This window comes from Echinops telfairi, unplaced genomic scaffold, assembly GCF_000313985.2.
Source record: "Echinops telfairi isolate 266 unplaced genomic scaffold, ASM31398v2 ScPeMD7_3533;HRSCAF=4204_0, whole genome shotgun sequence".
In the NCBI taxonomy this organism is placed as follows: Eukaryota; Metazoa; Chordata; class Mammalia; order Afrosoricida; family Tenrecidae; genus Echinops; species Echinops telfairi.
The window spans coordinates 58,231,365-58,248,195 of record NW_022107431.1 but is presented as its reverse complement, the minus strand read 5'-3'; the positions used below and the strand labels follow the sequence as shown (position 1 = coordinate 58,248,195).

The 16,831-nt window shown below is 43.3% G+C and overlaps 1 protein-coding gene across 7 annotated transcripts in view; it reads right to left on the bottom strand.

The window, feature by feature from the left end:
- Window positions 1-5,585: 5,585 nt before the first annotated feature.
- The window catches only part of NCOA7 (nuclear receptor coactivator 7), a 199,215-nt gene continuing 187,969 nt past the window's right edge, over window positions 5,586-16,831 (bottom strand). For 6 of the 7 annotated variants that reach the window (XM_045294348.1, XM_045294347.1, XM_045294349.1 and 3 more), the window contains 5 exons: window positions 14,210-14,335; window positions 10,722-10,874; window positions 8,679-8,774; window positions 8,019-8,092; window positions 5,586-7,632 (listed from right to left, as the gene is read on the bottom strand). In XM_045294348.1, coding sequence (XP_045150283.1) covers window positions 7,497-7,632; window positions 8,019-8,092; window positions 8,679-8,774; window positions 10,722-10,874; window positions 14,210-14,335 — 585 coding nt within the window. In that variant the 3' untranslated portion in view covers window positions 5,586-7,496. Of the gene's footprint in view, window positions 7,633-8,018; window positions 8,093-8,678; window positions 8,775-10,721; window positions 10,875-14,209; window positions 14,336-15,610; window positions 16,763-16,831 lie in introns of those variants that run through there. The other variant, XM_004702053.2, reaches the window with a different exon arrangement.

Genomic DNA, 16,831 nt, shown 5'->3' with positions numbered 1-16,831 from the left:
CTTCTCGGCTAGATGGCTGCTTGTTTATCTTCACACCTTTAAGACCCCAGACACTATATCTTTTGATAGCTGGGCACCATCAGCTTTCTTCACCACATTTACTTATGTACTCATTCTGTCTTTAGTGATCATGTCATGAAGGTGAGCATCACAGAATGCCAGATTATTAGAACAAAGTGTTCTTGTGTTGAGGGAGTACTTGAGTAGAGGCCCAATGTCTGTCTGCTACCTTAGTACTTAACATACAAATATATGTACATAGATCTATTTTCCTATCGTTATATATAAATATATTTACATATGTACATGCCTGTATTTAGACCTCTATACAGGTCCTTTGCCTTTTACTTCTTTCCTCTATTTCCTTTTAATTTCTCACTTTCATGTTTGGCTTTCATTCGGGTTTCGGTAATTCCTCTCAGCTACATTGACCTTGATCAAGCCCCACCAGGCATCCTATGCCCTCCTCACCATCTATTTTATATCACTTGTTTTTCCCCTGTCCCTGGGTTTGTTGGTACCACCCTTTATTTCCCCGCCTCCCCTTGTGCTGTGTCCCCTGGAACTGTTGGTCCCATTGTTTTCTCCTCCAGATTGTTTATCCTGCCTATCTCATCTAGATAGACATGCAGAGTCAATAATAAGCACAAAAACAAGACAAAAGAAAAACAAAACAACAACAACAACAAGAAAAGAAAAGCCTATAAATAGTTCCAGGTCTGTTTTTTTGACCTTAAGGAGTGTTTTCCGGCTGAGTCTGACCGGGTGCCACGCCCTGGCCTCACAGTCTGTTTTCATTTCCGTCCGGGACTTCATTGCTATGTGCCTGTGTTAAAGAGTCAGTTTCCTCTTCTCTAGAAAGGACTATCTTCATTTTGAGAATCAAGAGAGAATGCATATAAAAAGGAGATGTAATCAACCTAAGTAAGTATAACATGTGCTCGCCCTTGTCTTCATGATTATTGTTAATATGCTAGTTAGTCCTCAGCAAGCACTCTGAAGGAGCGTTAGAGATTTGAGCAGAAATCCTTCCATCCTCATGTTACAGAGAAGGGAACGGCACTTACTCACTGAAGGATGTTATTTAAAGTGAACATCCTTGTTCTAGGGCCTTGCCTGAAGATGTTGATATGTGATAAGAGTGTAATAATTAGAGGTCAGTACAAGCTGAAGTTCAGGGAGGTCATTCCTACATATTCTGAAGAATGTAGCACAGAATGTAAGCCCAGAGAAGGCACATGGTGATGTGAACTCATATTCTTAGGAGGTGGGACAGTGAGAAGTGAAATCAAGCCTAATAAATTTGATTGGATCCTAAAAATCATAGTCCCAAAGTCATAAAAAAATGGCTAAATCTAAAGATGAAGAGATAATTTTAAGACTTATGTGTTTTGAAAATGGAAACTGAGCAAAATATTTTCAACAAGCATATGTACATAAACAGGGCTAATTTTGTGGGTATACAAAGAATATTTACAAATCAATGAGAAAAAGATAAATATTCCAGTGGGAAAAATGTACAGATTATCCACAAAAGAAGACAACTAGTTAATATTCAAGTGGGGAAATGTTTAACCTCATTCATTCTTAAAGAATGAAAAATAAACAAAATACAAGCTTGGGCAATTTTTTTTTTTTAAGATGGACAATAACCAGTATTGATGAGGGTATAAGTTAACCAGTAACTAGCTTCCTGAGCACAGTAAACCAGCAAACTAAATGCTGTAAAGTAACAAAGCCTTAACTTTTGTGGAAGAACAGTAGCTTTAAAATTATGCACACACTTTCTGATTCACTTATAAATATTTTTCTATGGCTATGTTATTCACAAATACACAAAGTTGTACACAATAGGTTGTGTACTAAGAATTATTAGTAGCAAAAATGAAAAACAAAGTTCATTATGAAAAGTTGGTTAATTGGCAGATCCATGCAATGAAAAATGAAGTAAATCTGCATATACTGATATAAAGTGTTGCCCTTCTTAATTTATGTAAATTAAAAGGGCAAACTCATAACAGTATACAAATATATGCTTCTTTTTACATTACAAAAAGGATATAATAAGTTTACAGATCACTCAGGTAAAGGAGCCCTGGTGGGACCGTGGGATAAATGTTGGGCTGGTAACCACAAGGTTGGCAGTTCGAACCTACCAGCAGCTCTCTGCAGGAGAAAGATAAGATTGCCTGCTCCCATAAAGATGAAGAATTTCAGAAAACCCGTGGAGAAGTTCTGTCCTGTATGGTCACTCTGAGTCGGGGGACATCTACTGCAGCAGTAACTGTCACCCAAATGGAGTTGAAAGTTCCTAAAGCCTGAGAGGGACCAATAGCTAAGAGCTTGAACTCGGTGTCAGAGTCCTTGAGTTTGAATCTCAGCTCTGGAGTTTACTAGTTATGTGGTCTTGCGTCATAAGCTGTCTAACCTTGATGTCCCAGTTCCCGTAGCTGTTAGGTGGGGATAATGATAACAATTACTCCATGACTGGTATGATTCTTACCATTTAAAATGGTACCTGGCATAAAGTAAGCAGTATGGTATTTGTTCAATGAATAGCTTCTAATGGAGGAATCACCTAATGATATAGCCTGAAAGAGATCTATGCCAGCGTTCCCTGGAACCTTCTATGCTAAACCTATCTTTGGAGGATCTGACCTCCCTGCCATATCTATCCGTGTTTCGGAAGATCTCATGGCTTTTATGAAAGAACAAGACTGGCCTTGTTCAGGATGAAGCAATTAAGGATCCATTTAACAGCACTCCATCTTGACGGCAGTATCTCTACCAGCACATCTTTGTAAGAATATTCTTATTGTTAATTGTAGACTTCAAAAGTCTCAACTCAGTCAGCTTTCCGGTAGAATGTAGTGGATCCATCGGCCAGTTGAGAATTATGGAAATTGAAGGTTTAAATTGCCTGGATTTCAATTTTTTCAATATAGTATCAAGGTAAGTATTTTTTAGCTGAGGAGGCATGAGGAAACATGCCTTTCCATCCAAGATTGTTGAACATGAACAAGGCTAGGTGTTTCGAGCTTAGCATTTCCCTTAAGGATTACAGCAAACTAGATCAGGGATACCTTTGGTAACCCTAGAAATAAGAAGGTTGGTCAAATGATGACAGGCCCTTTGTTAATGGCCAATGTAACACTAGGCTATGTAATGGTCTCTCTGGTGTTTTTAGATGATCCTTCACTGTAACTGTTGATAAAAAAACAAACTCCCTGACAGACTGTAACAGTTTACAGGAGGAGAAAGCCTGGTCTTTCTCGCAGGGAGCTGCTGGGGGTTCCACAGCCCATCCATGCAGATCGCAGCACAACCACGACACCACCGGGCTCCGCTAGCAGTGGAGAGTGAAGCCCTTTTACCACATGTAGGTAGATTCTCTGAGCTAGTGGTCATTCCACCAGGAACACTTGGGAAGAAAAATTAGTTACTGAATAGCACTAAGGTATTCTCAGGGCTTCCATTATTCCTGGTGGTTCTCTCGAGGCATCCTTGTGTAGAAGGAAGGGATTCCTTTCCTCTTTTTCCCTTTGGTCCATTAGGAGTTGTGAATGGATGCCTGCTGAGGGCGATGGCATTCTGTAGCGCTTCTGTGAGCAGTGGAATGCTTAGAATAGAGGTGCATGAAAATATTGGAATTTGACACCCAGGCTTGAAAACTTAATGTGAAAAGGCCTGGGTATTGAAAGAAATCCATATTACATCTGATTAGAGAACATATTTGCTTAGGGATGAGTGCCGGAATTCCCAGAGATGTAGATTTTCAGTATGAAAAGACTATGGAGGAATTCAGGTCCCAAGCCCCTTAGCCCTTGGGTGGGTGGCTCAAAAGCACTCACCTATCAGAAAGGTTGATGTTTCAAATCCACCCAGTGGTGCTACAGAAGTGTGATCTAGCAATTTATTTCTGTAAGGTTATAGCCACCGAAAATCCTATGGAAAAAGAACATGTTCTAAAATTGTGGTAAAGAGCGCCCAACTCTTCTTGATATGGTTGAACTATTGAACTGTATGATATGTGAATGAAGCGCCAAGAAAACTTGGGGAAAAAAGAAAGAAAAGAAAACAGTTCTTCGCTGAAACACACTGGGGTCGCTGTTTTGTTGTTGACGTGTTGTTGAGGTTACCCACACATACACACCTTAGGGGGCGCCGGGCTGTGTGAAGACCCATAATGGCAGACACAGAGTGCTTGAGAACAAAGGTTTCTTCCGAGTGTAGCCGGTCTAGGGCGAGGTCACTGCTAATGGAACTGTGACTGGGCACTAACATCTTGATTGAGAGTCACACTAGTCAATATGGTTGTGCTGTCCCCAGTTGGCCATCTGAATTGAAATAACGTTTAAAAAGAAAATCCCCTGAAATGAAATAAAATCCCAGTTCCTCAGTCACTTGCCACATTTCAAGTACTCAAAGCTGCATACGGTTAGTGCCTATCGTAGAGTGGACAGTGGAAATCCGTGGAGTATTTCTGTCATTGCTGAAAGTTCTTTTGGATCGTGCTGGTCTCGCAAATGAAAGACACCCCCCACTCCCCAAAGAAAGGCCATTGGCATGACTGTATTTTGAACCCCTAGAAACTTGCCAAAGAAAGGCGTGATGGAAGCCCTTAGATTTGGGTGTCCATTGTGAAGCTTGATTTTCCCCGTTGAAAAGACAGTGACTCTTAGGAACCGTGATGAAGACCGGTTACAGGCAAGCAGATGGAAGCAGAGGATGTGGTCCCTTGAGGCTAGGGCTTCCCCGGAGGGAGAAAAATATATGTGACCCAATTGGGCAGAAGGAAGTACTTCCAACTATTTTGAATGTTTACACAAGAAGTGAGTGGGGCTGCCTTTAGTTTTCTGGAATTTCCCTTGTTTTAACCTCCTCTCCTTGTTTCATCTGATTATCTTGGTAGAAATGGGCTGGTCATCTTAAGAAGGTCATTCATTTTAGCTTTCCTTTCTAGCTTGAGAGTCTCGATGCCTTCCTCAAAAGGAGTTGTTCATGATTAGTTTTGTTTCGTATGCCTTTAAAACTTGATATATTGAGGAAGGGAGAGGCTGTGAAGGGCATGCATCCTTCTGACACTTGGGTGTCCCTGGTTGCTCAGAGCACAAAGACACAGCTAAATGCTTTTCAACAGAGGCTGATGAAACATTTGGATGCCCTTTAATCCGAAACTTACGAAGTGAGCACTTGAGCGACAGTCAAGCTGAGCTGGGGCCCTTTCTCTTTAGTTTGGTGTCAGGTTGGCCGTGAAGATACAGCGAAACCAAGAAGATGACGCAAATCTATCAGCATGCTTCTCGCGGAGATTAGAAAACTGATCAAGAGCGATGCTTAAAAGAGGGCTTAGAAAGCTTAGAAGAACAGAGAAGGTGGTGGTAGACAGAGCCAAGAGAGGTCCCAAGTAACAATAGAAGGCAGAGTTTTTAAGAGGCTGGTTACAAGAATAAATCGAATAAAGTGGGAGTTGCCAGGGTGGCAATGAACACATAAGTATTGCTCTTCGCTTACTATTGGGTGCTTCAGCGCCCTTTCCCATGGCAAGTCCCCACGGAATGAATTCTCAGGAAAGAAAATCACACTGAATGCATAAATTTCCTTTATTGAAAATAATGGGAGAGTACTGCATTACATATATTCAATATCCATAAATGAAGGGCCACACATTTCTGACTGAACAATACTGTTTTAAATAGAGGACACAGCATCTGGATAGGCGCTCACTAATATCATGGACTAAACTAGGCAGGAGTGAGCTATGTGCAGAATGACCATTGTATTTGCGAATAGCACATGGCGGCCAATGGCACAAATGATAAACAAGATCATCGTGAGACACTCCTGGTATCTCACATCCAAACATTATTGAGGAAGCAGGTTAAAGACAAACTGCCAGGATCTTGTTAATCCACAGTTCCGTTCACAATAGACCATGTGTGACAGGCACACCCGGGCTACAGGTTTGAGAGTTTACAGTATTTACTTTCAATTGCCTGGACTGTGACTACAGTCCAATATTACAGATTTGATAGGAGACTACTTGGCAATTTATGTTTGTTCCCTTTTATGAATTATTAAAAAGGAAGAATAGAGAAAATAACTCTGCAAGTCTAAATCTAGTATTCAAAGAATGTGAAAAAGAGAAAAACAACTGACAAGTATCCAAATACTACTTATTAACTTCCCCCTCTAAGATTAAGAGGGATATAATTTAGGAAAGACTACTTCTCAGATTTGGCTATCATTTGAATTTTTTTTTAACATTAGCAGTCTTTGGCTTTTTTCATCAAAGTCTGGTAATCAGTAATATTGGTTAAATTGTTGACAAAGTGTTATTTTAATAAAGAACTATTTAGTGATGTGGGAGAAAAAAGTTTTCCTTTTTCTCCAGTTTTGGTATGAATGCATTTCTCGGCATTTCTTCCTTCACATAAGAGAGTATAGAACCGAGGAAGGCTGTTGGGCTCATTTAAAATTTCTCATTTGATTTTTAAAAGTTAAACACTCAGTTCTTTTTAAAACAAAAACCTGCTTAAAGTAAATACTTGGGGAGGTGGGTAATTATGGAAAACACACCATGAACTTAAGTTTTTAAAGACACATGATTTTCTAAGAAGTAGAACATTTTCTTCTCAAGAGTAGTTTGTTTTAAGTGCAGGTTCACAAAGAGATGCATTTTTATCAACTTCAGTTTATGGTGGTTGTGAAAGATGGCTTTTCTTTACATATGTATAGAAATATGTCCAGAGTAAGTAAAAATGTACCTTTCTAATGGCCTACACTAGTCAAACCAAGGAGCATTGGTGATGAGTTTTTAAAAATTCAAAATTATGTACTCGATATACATATGCTTCTAAAGACATACCACCCTAAACAATTAGGGCAAAAAAATTCAATATAAAATTTCATAAATCAAATGAACTTGTTGGCAAAACACAACATAAAATCTATACATGTTTTTCAAGATTTGACACATTAAAAGAGAAAAATAAAACAACTGCCAACACATTCCAGACAACGTATTAGAAATAATAAATAAATGGTTTTAAAAAATCAACATTCCCCCTTTAGAAGGTATGTACTTTCATTTTACTAAGTGAGACCCCTTGCATGGCAAACAATAGTATGCTATACATTTTGGTAATGAAAATGATGCTGATAAATACCCAAGGCATATATATATTTCCACAGTATCTTTTTTCACAGTTGCCAAAAATAAAAATTGCATTCAACTCATACATCTATAAACACTCTGATTCCTCACAAGATGGATTCCAAGGAGGCGGGACCTCAAATGTCGTTCCTCAGTGCCTGCCCTCCACATACACCTGCCTTTCCAGTCTTTCCTGCAGTGTGACGGTACTCCCAGACGAGGCAGAAAGAAAGCAGTGATGGGTGAGCAGCCTGGGCTGGAGCCCTGGTCATCCAGCCCACTGGAGGGAAGCTGACCAAAGCCAGTCTTTTAATGTTCTTCCCTTAAGGCAGTCGCAGGGTCACTCAAATGTCCACACCTCGAGGTCCTGAACGATGAAGTCTTCCTTCTTAGAAAGAATATCATTATTGAAAGTGCTGCAGCAGTTGCTCCGTCCGTGGTATAAATCAGCATCTAGCCATAAACCAAACCGTCCCCTGGAGCAGGGCAAGAACAAAGGGTGAGGACGACACGTGAGGCACATGCGGCATACTCTCTGTCTTCCCCTGACCCAGTCTTCTCCCCTTCCTTCTGGCAACAGAGGAAATGAATGCTACACTGCTTGGCAAACAAAGAAGGCATTCCCGCGGTTCATTCAGATGGCCATCTTTCCTAAACGACCAATGGCAGTAGTGCCTCAATTACATTCATAAGTAACTCGTTTGATGTTTGATACTTAGTGCCATGTGTTAGGCCACTGTCCTGATTATTTGAAATACGTGGACTGGTGAGAATCACCTGGCATCTTGGTTTTGGTTATTTGAGTCAAGACAGATCTACTCTGGTCAGGTGTAAATTAAACACAACAACAATAAAATCTTACCCTCCTCCACCAAGTTCTAAAGAACTTATGTCTCCATTGATAAAGTATGAGTTTTCTCCACTCCACTTAAAGACCTTGAGGGTAGAAAAGCAAGACAGAGGACACATATTTTAATCAAGAGAACGAGCAAAGAGGGAGGACGAGGATCCTATCTGTGTATTCAAAGGAACCAGCCTCGTGGCTGAGGAGGCTCCAGAGTGAAGAACCTGGGCCACTGCAGGATCAGCTCTCCAAAGGGAAAGGCCTTTCAGGCACTGGGCCGCCAGACCTGGTCCCCCTCTGGATCCCAGATTAGGTACAAGAATTCCCAAGGCCTGGAATCAGGAAGTCCTGCTGACCTAAGTTGGTTACAGGGTGGGCTCCTTACAAGGTCAGCAGCAGTTGAAAACCACCAGCCACTCTTGCTCCTCGCAAGAAAGACAAGCTTTCTACTCCCATAAAGAAGTACAGTCTTGGAAACCAACAGCTGGATTCAATGGCAGTGAAGCGAGACTCTAAGTAGTGTGTTACAGTCTGGAAATGCTGACCCAGGCTGGAGCGTGGTTTACGTAGCTATGCCAACATGAGGTCATAGGACAACCCTTGTTCCACACCCACCCTTGGGCCCCACTCCTGAGATGGCAACCTTGGGAGGTTGGGGATTTCTTCACATCTATTTACCTTGAAATTGGGGCTAAAAGTGTAGAGGAAAGTTTCGCCTGTGCCATAGTAGTGGTCACTGAACTTGAAAGGATGTGTTGCGTATGCTCCAAAAATCTACCAAAACAAAACAGAAATGTTACCTATTTTCAAACCCCAATCTCCCAAAGGTTTTCTGAAATATTTTGACACAATCCTGCTCTCAGATTTCACTGCGTTCCTTTTAATATGGATCATAAGCTCTAAAATGAAAAAGGCCAATAGCAAAGGAGTAAACAACATGTCCCCAGCTCTAATTGGCACCTAAGTGGCCAGGCTCCCTGGTGCATGGAAAATCCATCAGATGAAGCTTAGAGAACTTGTCTGTCAAGGGCCAAGGCTTTGTTCCAGTTTAAAAGACTTCTGAAACCCACTGTGACGACAAATTTCCTTCGTGAATACAGACAAATATGGGAACTATTAAACAACAAAGAGCGGGAGCTTGAACAGAAATGAGGTCTTGGGAGAACAAGTCATGTCTCTATCTGTTTTCTATAATTAAGGCTAGAAATATCCCTAAAGAAACTATCCCCTGCCCTTTGATTTGTAAAACCTACATTCTTATTCTTATCAATAATTATATGCTTAACATGACTGCTCTGATCTTACTCTGAAATGACTTTATAAAATTCCCATACTGTGAACTTTAAAATTAATGTCTAGATGCTAGCATCCATGATCTATGTGATTGTTTGTTGCTGGGAGATGGGGAGGAGAGCCCAGTCCCTTAGGCAGGACGGTTTGCAGAAGAGGAAGCGGGTCTTCTTTCATCTTCTATCCTTCTGCTCGGATCCTGATCAATACTCACAGGGGGAGGGATGGGCAACGCATGAATTTTGACCATCATTCGGATATGCTTTCTATTTAAAACCCCACTTGGGACACGGCGTTTTCACTGAAAATTATCTAAAAAATCGGACTATTTGAAAACCACTATAATTGGACTCCACCCTGCGGCTGTCAATTTGTTACAAAGTTGTGGCTTGCAGTCTCATAACGGGACCAGTAGGCAGCATCACAAGAAGCAGAGAAAGGACTGAAGCTGTCAAGGATTTCATTCTCCTTGGACCCAGAATAAATGCTTCCGTCTGAAAACAGCAGTCCACAGTCAAGAATGTAAATGCTGTACCACACTGGTCAAATCTTTTGCAAAAGGTATTGTTAAAAAGCAAAAACATCACCTTTAGGAGTAAGATTCACTGGACGTAGGTCATCATATTTTTAATCACCTCTTATGTATATAAGAACCCTGGTGTCCTAGTTATGTATTGGGTGGTTAGCCCCAAGGTCAGCAGTTCCAAACCAAGTGTTCTCCAGGAGAAGGATGAGGCTTTCTACTCAGTTCTAGCTTGTCCTATAAAGTTGCTATGAGTCAGCATCATTCCAAGGCCGTGAGTTGTTGCTAAGCTGTCCCATGCACGCAAAAGCTGGGCAACGTAAAAGGAAGTCAGAAGATGAATCGCTGCATTCAAAATGCTGCATCTGTTATGGACTGCCAGAAAATGAGCAACTCCACCTCAAGAGAAGTGCGGCTGGACGCCGCATTCAAAGGGAGGCTGGCAAGACTTCATCCATCTCACACATTCGGACATGGAAAGGGACATCATACTTGGTGGAGAGTCAGCAAAAATGAAGAAGATGAGTTGACATAATGATTAGAATAATGGGTTCCGATGTTACAAGACCAGGTAGTCTCTTTTTCTTTTTAATGGACACATAGGGCATTTTATTTATATTATTGTCGTGTCTCCTTTATCTCCTGTAGACAGAAGCGCTATAAAGAGACCGCAGTTTTGAACGCAGCACCTAGAACAGTGCCTGGCTCACAGCAGGCACTCGTCAGAGCTCTCTTGTTTCTTTCTGCTTTACTAGGAGCTGGAATGGCCTTGACAGCTCTCAGCAATAACAGCAACACAACTGGATTAAATCACGGATTTTCTCAACAGCTACACTAACCTGTGTCCTACCGTGCAAATCTGAAAATCTTCAGAAAATATGGGTGTTCTATGACAGCAACAGGCTTACCTGATTATCCATATCCTTGATGACCAGTAAGACAGGACTATCTAGTGATGCTGACTTCCGATAGAGTGTTTTCAAGCTGGTCCCGTGCTCCAGTGTGCTGTATGCAAGTCTCCACGGATAGCCCTGCACCCTTGCTGGAAGGCGTCGGGCCAGCTGCAAATCCAAAGATGGAGATGTAAACACACAATTCACCCACAAATTGCTGAAAGCCTTGTGGCACAACGCAACTGCCTGGGGAATCTAACTCCTCTATGTACTTATATGTTGCTCCCGTTTACTCTGCCAAATATAAACCAAAGAAAACCCGTTACTGAGTTGATGTCATCTCACAGCAATACTATTTGACAGAGCAGAACTGCGATTTCCATGGCCGTAAATCTTGACTGAAGTAGTCAGTCTCATCTTAATCTCACAGAGTGGCTGATGGATTTGAACCACTGACCTTTTTTGGTTCACCTCGCACTTAACCCACTGTACCATCACGGCTCCTTATAAACCCAGGAAGATAAGGACAGTCACTGTGCTAGCAGAGTCTACCTTGGCAGGGAGGCTGTCAAGGGCATGCTCCTTCCTCTCTGGGCATGCTGAGAAGACTCAGGGTCTAGCTTGATAATTATGTATGAACTAGGTACAAGCTCTTACTTTTACCCTTTAACCCAGTGGTTCTCAACCTTCCTCATGCTGCAACCCTTTCATACAGTTCCTCATGTTGTGGTGACCCCCACAACCATAAAATTATTTTCATTGCTACTTCATCACTGTAAGTTTGCTACTGTTATGAATCGGGCAACCCCTGCGAAAGGGTCGTTTGACAGCCCCCCCCCAAAGGGTCATGACCCAGAGGTTGAGAACCGCTGCTCTAACCTGACTTCTACCAGACCTTATAGACTCAGAGCTAGCTTCTAATGAGAACTGTAACTTTCCACAGAAGCAAGAGCCAGGAATTAGATGTAAGGCGCCCTGGCGGTGCAAACATTAAGTGCTCAGATGTTAATCCAAATACAAAAGTATTTGCTGCATGAGTCAGGGGTTCTGCAGAAAAAAGACTTGGCAGTTTGCTCCTGTATAAATCCCCACCCCAGAAAACCCTATGGGCTAGTTCCGTCTGTCACATGGGATTATGAAGAGTTGAAACTTGGCACGAGGACACAACAGTTAGACGTAGTCTGTCTTCGTGTCATCTGTAGCTTTCATCTACATTAAGCTTTCCCTTATTTATGGTAAATGTCAATAATGCGTATATCTTCAAAACCGTAACCAAGGTGGATAACAACAACAACAAGAAACGTTCCCAGACTCGCTGCCCTGGAGTTGACTGTGGCTCACAGCAAGGCTGTGTAGGGTTTCTGAGGCTCTGCAAGCGCTTACAGGAGCAGACAGCCTCCTCTTCCTCCCAAGGAACGGCTGGTGGGTGAGCCACCATCTTTGGGGTTAGCAGCCTACTGTTATTCTAGATCCTTCTGAGTGCTTAAAATCAGTTCTACTATCGATATTAATCCCACCTCTGGAACTGCTTAGTCAAGTCTCCTGGCCTACTTGGGTTTTCACGGACTATTTTGTTAAGGGCGGGTTTTGAACTTGATCCTTTGACCAATGCTGTAGAGTCAGTCCACACGCTTGACAACCTCTGTGCGTGAGTCAGAACAGAACCTCACCCTATCAGCTTCCACTGGCTGGTTTCTTCGAAGCAGATATCCAGTCTTTCCCCAGGGCCTTCGGGGTAGATCTGAATCTCTTCACTTTCCCTCCCCCTTTCTCTTTTTAAATATAATGTTATTTGTTTGGTTGTTGTTGCTGAGAATATATACAGCAGAACCTTTACATGTTAGGTTAGCAGCCAAACATATGAGAGCCCCACCCTGCCAAAGAAAAAGGGGAAAGCTCTACTGGTGGAGCTTTCGTAGTATGCATTATCCCCTCTAGGCGGGCATCAGCAACTTGCTCTGAGTTAGTGCACCCTGTGGCATCGCCTGGGAAGGTTCTCATTGGTCAGAGTGTATTTTGTCGTAAGAGCAGTTTCATTCAAACCTCATTTTTGGGTGATGGTCGGTTTAAGAGAATATAGCATGTGGCTGTGAAGTTTTGTTTCCTGCTCTGGAAAAATGCTGCTGTGATGTTGAACACAGCTTACAAGAACAATGCTATGGGATAAAGCTCAGTGTACAAGTGGTTTTCTCGTTTCAAAAAAGGTGAAATGTTGATTGATGACAAACCTCGTTCTAGATGTCTGTCAACTTCCTGAACTTGTTGTGCATTTGGAGTTCATTCCAGCAGGTCAGACTGTTAATCAAGCTTTTCATTTAGAGGTTCTGAAAAGATTGTGTAATACTGTGTGACAAAAAAGGCCCGATGTATGGCAGATGGGTGACTGGTTTTGCCACCATGACAATGTACCTGCTCACAGCCATCTCGGTGTGCTAGTTGTGGGCCAAAAAAATAGCATGCCTCTCTTGCCCCACACACCTTATCTCACTCACGCCATGCAGCTTTTTTTGTTTCCACTAATGAAGAGGGACATGAAAGAACAGCATAGAAGAGGTGAAGAACAAAGCGAGGGAGGTGCTGTCAGCCATCCAAACAGATGAGTTCGAAAAATGTTTCCAAGAATGGAATTACAGATTTGACAAATGTACTAAGTGTAATAGAGAGTACTTTGAAGGAGATAAGGTTGTTTTGTAAAAAACATTTAATCCATAGCTTTGGGGGAAAAAATCCATTTTGCAGGGGGGTACCCCCTCGTATTGTTTGCATTGTTCAGGGTCTCTAATGATCCTCTGAGGTCTCTACAGCTTCATGTTTCTAAGCTGGATGGGTGAGGAAAGTTTAAGAGATTCCTTCCTGAAGGTTTAAACACAAGTGCATTACCATATTCATAAAAATTTCATAAACTTAGAGTGGCAGGGGTTTTCAGACAATGACACACACACAACATACAGAAAAAGGGACATTCTTCAGGTGCTTTTCAGAAACAAGTGCTTATCAAGCCCAATAAAGCAAAGTCTTTGGAATGCTGTACTGGTCCCTAGGATAAAGTGGGACCGTTTATCTGCACATCAGAACCAGGAGACATCAGTTGCTCTTGTGCCCCATAGGGTTTTCAACAGCTGGTTTTTTGTTAAAAGGCCCTCACGCCTGTCTCCTGAGGAGACTTGAACGCTCAGCCTTTTGGTTACTATGGAGCTTCATACAGTGACCGTTTGCATGAAGCTAATGCCAGGGACGCGAGGACTACGGCAGGACACTGTGAAAACAGCGCTCGGGAAGACATTCGCAATGGCTCTTCAGCTGGGTTTGGTGGGTTAGGGATGCCGTCTCCGAGGCGCTCCTGGCACCTGCTGCTGCAGACAAGGGGACTTCTTTTTGTTTGGTGAAGCCGCAGGCCCTACTCCTTTCTGACCTGGCTCATTCTTCCCCCAGAGGGAGAGGAATACCAGTGACCAGATCGGGGAACCTAATTTAGACCCCCTTCTCCACGGCCAGGAGCCCACCTGCTCTAGGTGCATGTTCTCCAGGAGGGTGCTCTGTGGCTGCAGGACCGGCAGTGCCTCCTCCTCGTCCTCCTCATAGTAGCTGCAAGTGCTCTTCCTGCGCTTGGCCTCCTCAACAGTGATGATCTGAAACGGGTCAAACACAACCCAGAAAAGTCATGTGCTTATTTGTCTTCAAACCCCAAGCGCCCCAGGTGCAAAACGGCCTCTACAATGTGGAGCTTTAGGCACCACAGGGTGTAAACCGAAACAGCACTTTGGGGAAATAGCTAAAATTTCCACTTCAGAACAAGTGCAGAATGTAACACAGTCCAGCGGAAGCACTTGTTTCGTGCAAATGACAGCCCTCTGTTTCTCTTTTCAGTCTCCCTGCTGTTGGCATGGCCACTTGGGGAGAAGCTGTTATGTGCAGTCAGGTTGACTCTGGTTCACCTGTGAAATGCTCCCCATTGTTCCCCTGTAAGCTGCTTCCAAGTCTGCATTGCTAAGGCACCAGTCACAGCCCATTTAACAAGCCCACTAGAAACGGGGAGGAACAGAACGGGTTCTTAGGCAGTTCCTGATGTGATTTCTCAAAGCTGCGAACACGGCGGGCTGGCTGAATGAAACAAGAAGGGCAACAGGATTGCGAGGAATGACACTCCCAAGAGGCACAGAGAGCTTTATTCTCAATTCTAGAATCTTTAGGTACAGCTCAAAACACATCAGTGTTTTCCTTCCTGCTAACCTGAGAAATATTATGGTATACACATACATTATTTTATAGCTCTATGTATGGTTCACCAAATTCCATTTCCCCTTCGAATTCATTTCCTGCCCCTTCTAACGCCTGTAGAAGTCACCGGGTTATCTTGAAACTGACAACTCCATCAGGCGATTAATTCTTCAAAATTCCTTGCCATCAGATTTAATGTAACATTTAAGTTACATCTAACGAAAGCTGTCTGATCATGCACGCTTCAATTTCTAAAATGCACAGGGATCGACATAAAGTACTTGCTCCTGTCTGAGTCAGATTTACAGGTAAGGAGATGAACTTTTAAGCCTTATTACTCCTTCAGGAAGATCTGTCTGAAGGAAAAGCTGTCAAAAAAATCACAAACCTAGCACTGTGAACGCATTAAGTTCTATCCTTTTTGGTGACCTCGATCATTTACAGAATACAGAATAATGCTACTAGAAAAACCAAAACGTGGCTTTCTGACTAGAGAAAAGGGAATGGCCGTTGCCATTCGTGCGGCTGGACCGGCCCCTGGGCCACACACATTTCCAGAAGGAACATCTGCCTGCCGCACTTCAGCACAGGCCTCTCTAATGCGGCGGCATCTCAAGACCCACTGAATGGCAGATCACGGAGGATTCTCCAGCCCGGTGCTGGCTCAGGGACCTGCCCCCACGTACCTTCACGAAAGGCTCCTGGTCCGCCGGTCGGGCACAGTAGACAATCTGAATGTCCACGGGCAGTCTTCGAACTCTCATTGTGCCCAGTGCGATCTACATGCTTCCTCTCTCTAACTGCCTCCACCCGCAGCGCTGGCACTGTGGCCACGCTGAGCTACAAGGGCTCTGGCAGGCTATCTCGTTTCCTGCCTGATTAAGTTTCTGTTTCCCTTAGGAGAGGGCTCAACATTGCCACAGGAACACGCCCAAATTAGGATTGAGAGCCAACACACATTTCCTGTCGGGCAGAGCAGTGAGACTGTAAAATGACACTTCCACCTTTGAAACGGGGTTTCCTACCAGCCTAAGAAAAAACAAAACTCCATTGTTTTGTTTCCTCCATGTTTCTTCTAAATGTCTTCCTCAGGATCCTCACCTGGCTGTTTCCCCGCACCTTCTCGGCACCTGAACGGCAGGTATGCTTCTATTTCCTGACCTCTGACGCTCAAGGAAGCACGGAAAGCAGAAAAAGTGAAAATTGTAGATGTGACAAGGGACTGTTAAACAGGTAGGCTCACACATTTCACTCCACGTCCCTTCTGTTTGACATGAAGAAGAATTAAGAGTGGGCGACTACCTGGCTGATGTGAGGCCGAGGTAGATGCCGGCTGTCGTCAGAAGGTGGGCTTATGCCACAGCTGGAAAAGTAATGATGACCTTTCTACATTTCAGAAAATTAGCGGTAATGACTGACGAGTCCCCTTTAGCCCTCAGATCGGATGTCAGGGGACTGGAAAGAAATGCAGATTCCCCATTGGATCAATTTGCAGGGTGACTTCTCTGTGTCTTTCCCGGTCTGAAATGGCTTTTTGGTCTTCGGGTTCAGAGTGCAGCCACATGGCCCCTTCTGGGGCTCAATTATAATGAGGGCTTTCACAGGCCAGTCCAGGTCCCCCAGAGCTCACCCACAAGGCGGGAGTCTGCACACCGCCAGCAAGAGAGAGAGTACAGACAGCTAACAGTGTGCCTGGTGCTTCCAGTGCTACGGGAAGTGTCTCCTGTCTCCTCTGGCTGGGGGACACAAAACAGTCCACATCCCCACTGGGAGGGAGTAGAGAGAAATGTTTATAAATTAGCGAATGCTAATTCCTTGTGATGGAAATACTAAAATGTGGAGTCAGAGTTCAAAGGAGGTCTGGCACACCTGGTTTATTCCCAGAGGAGGTTGTGCTTGGGGGCTGG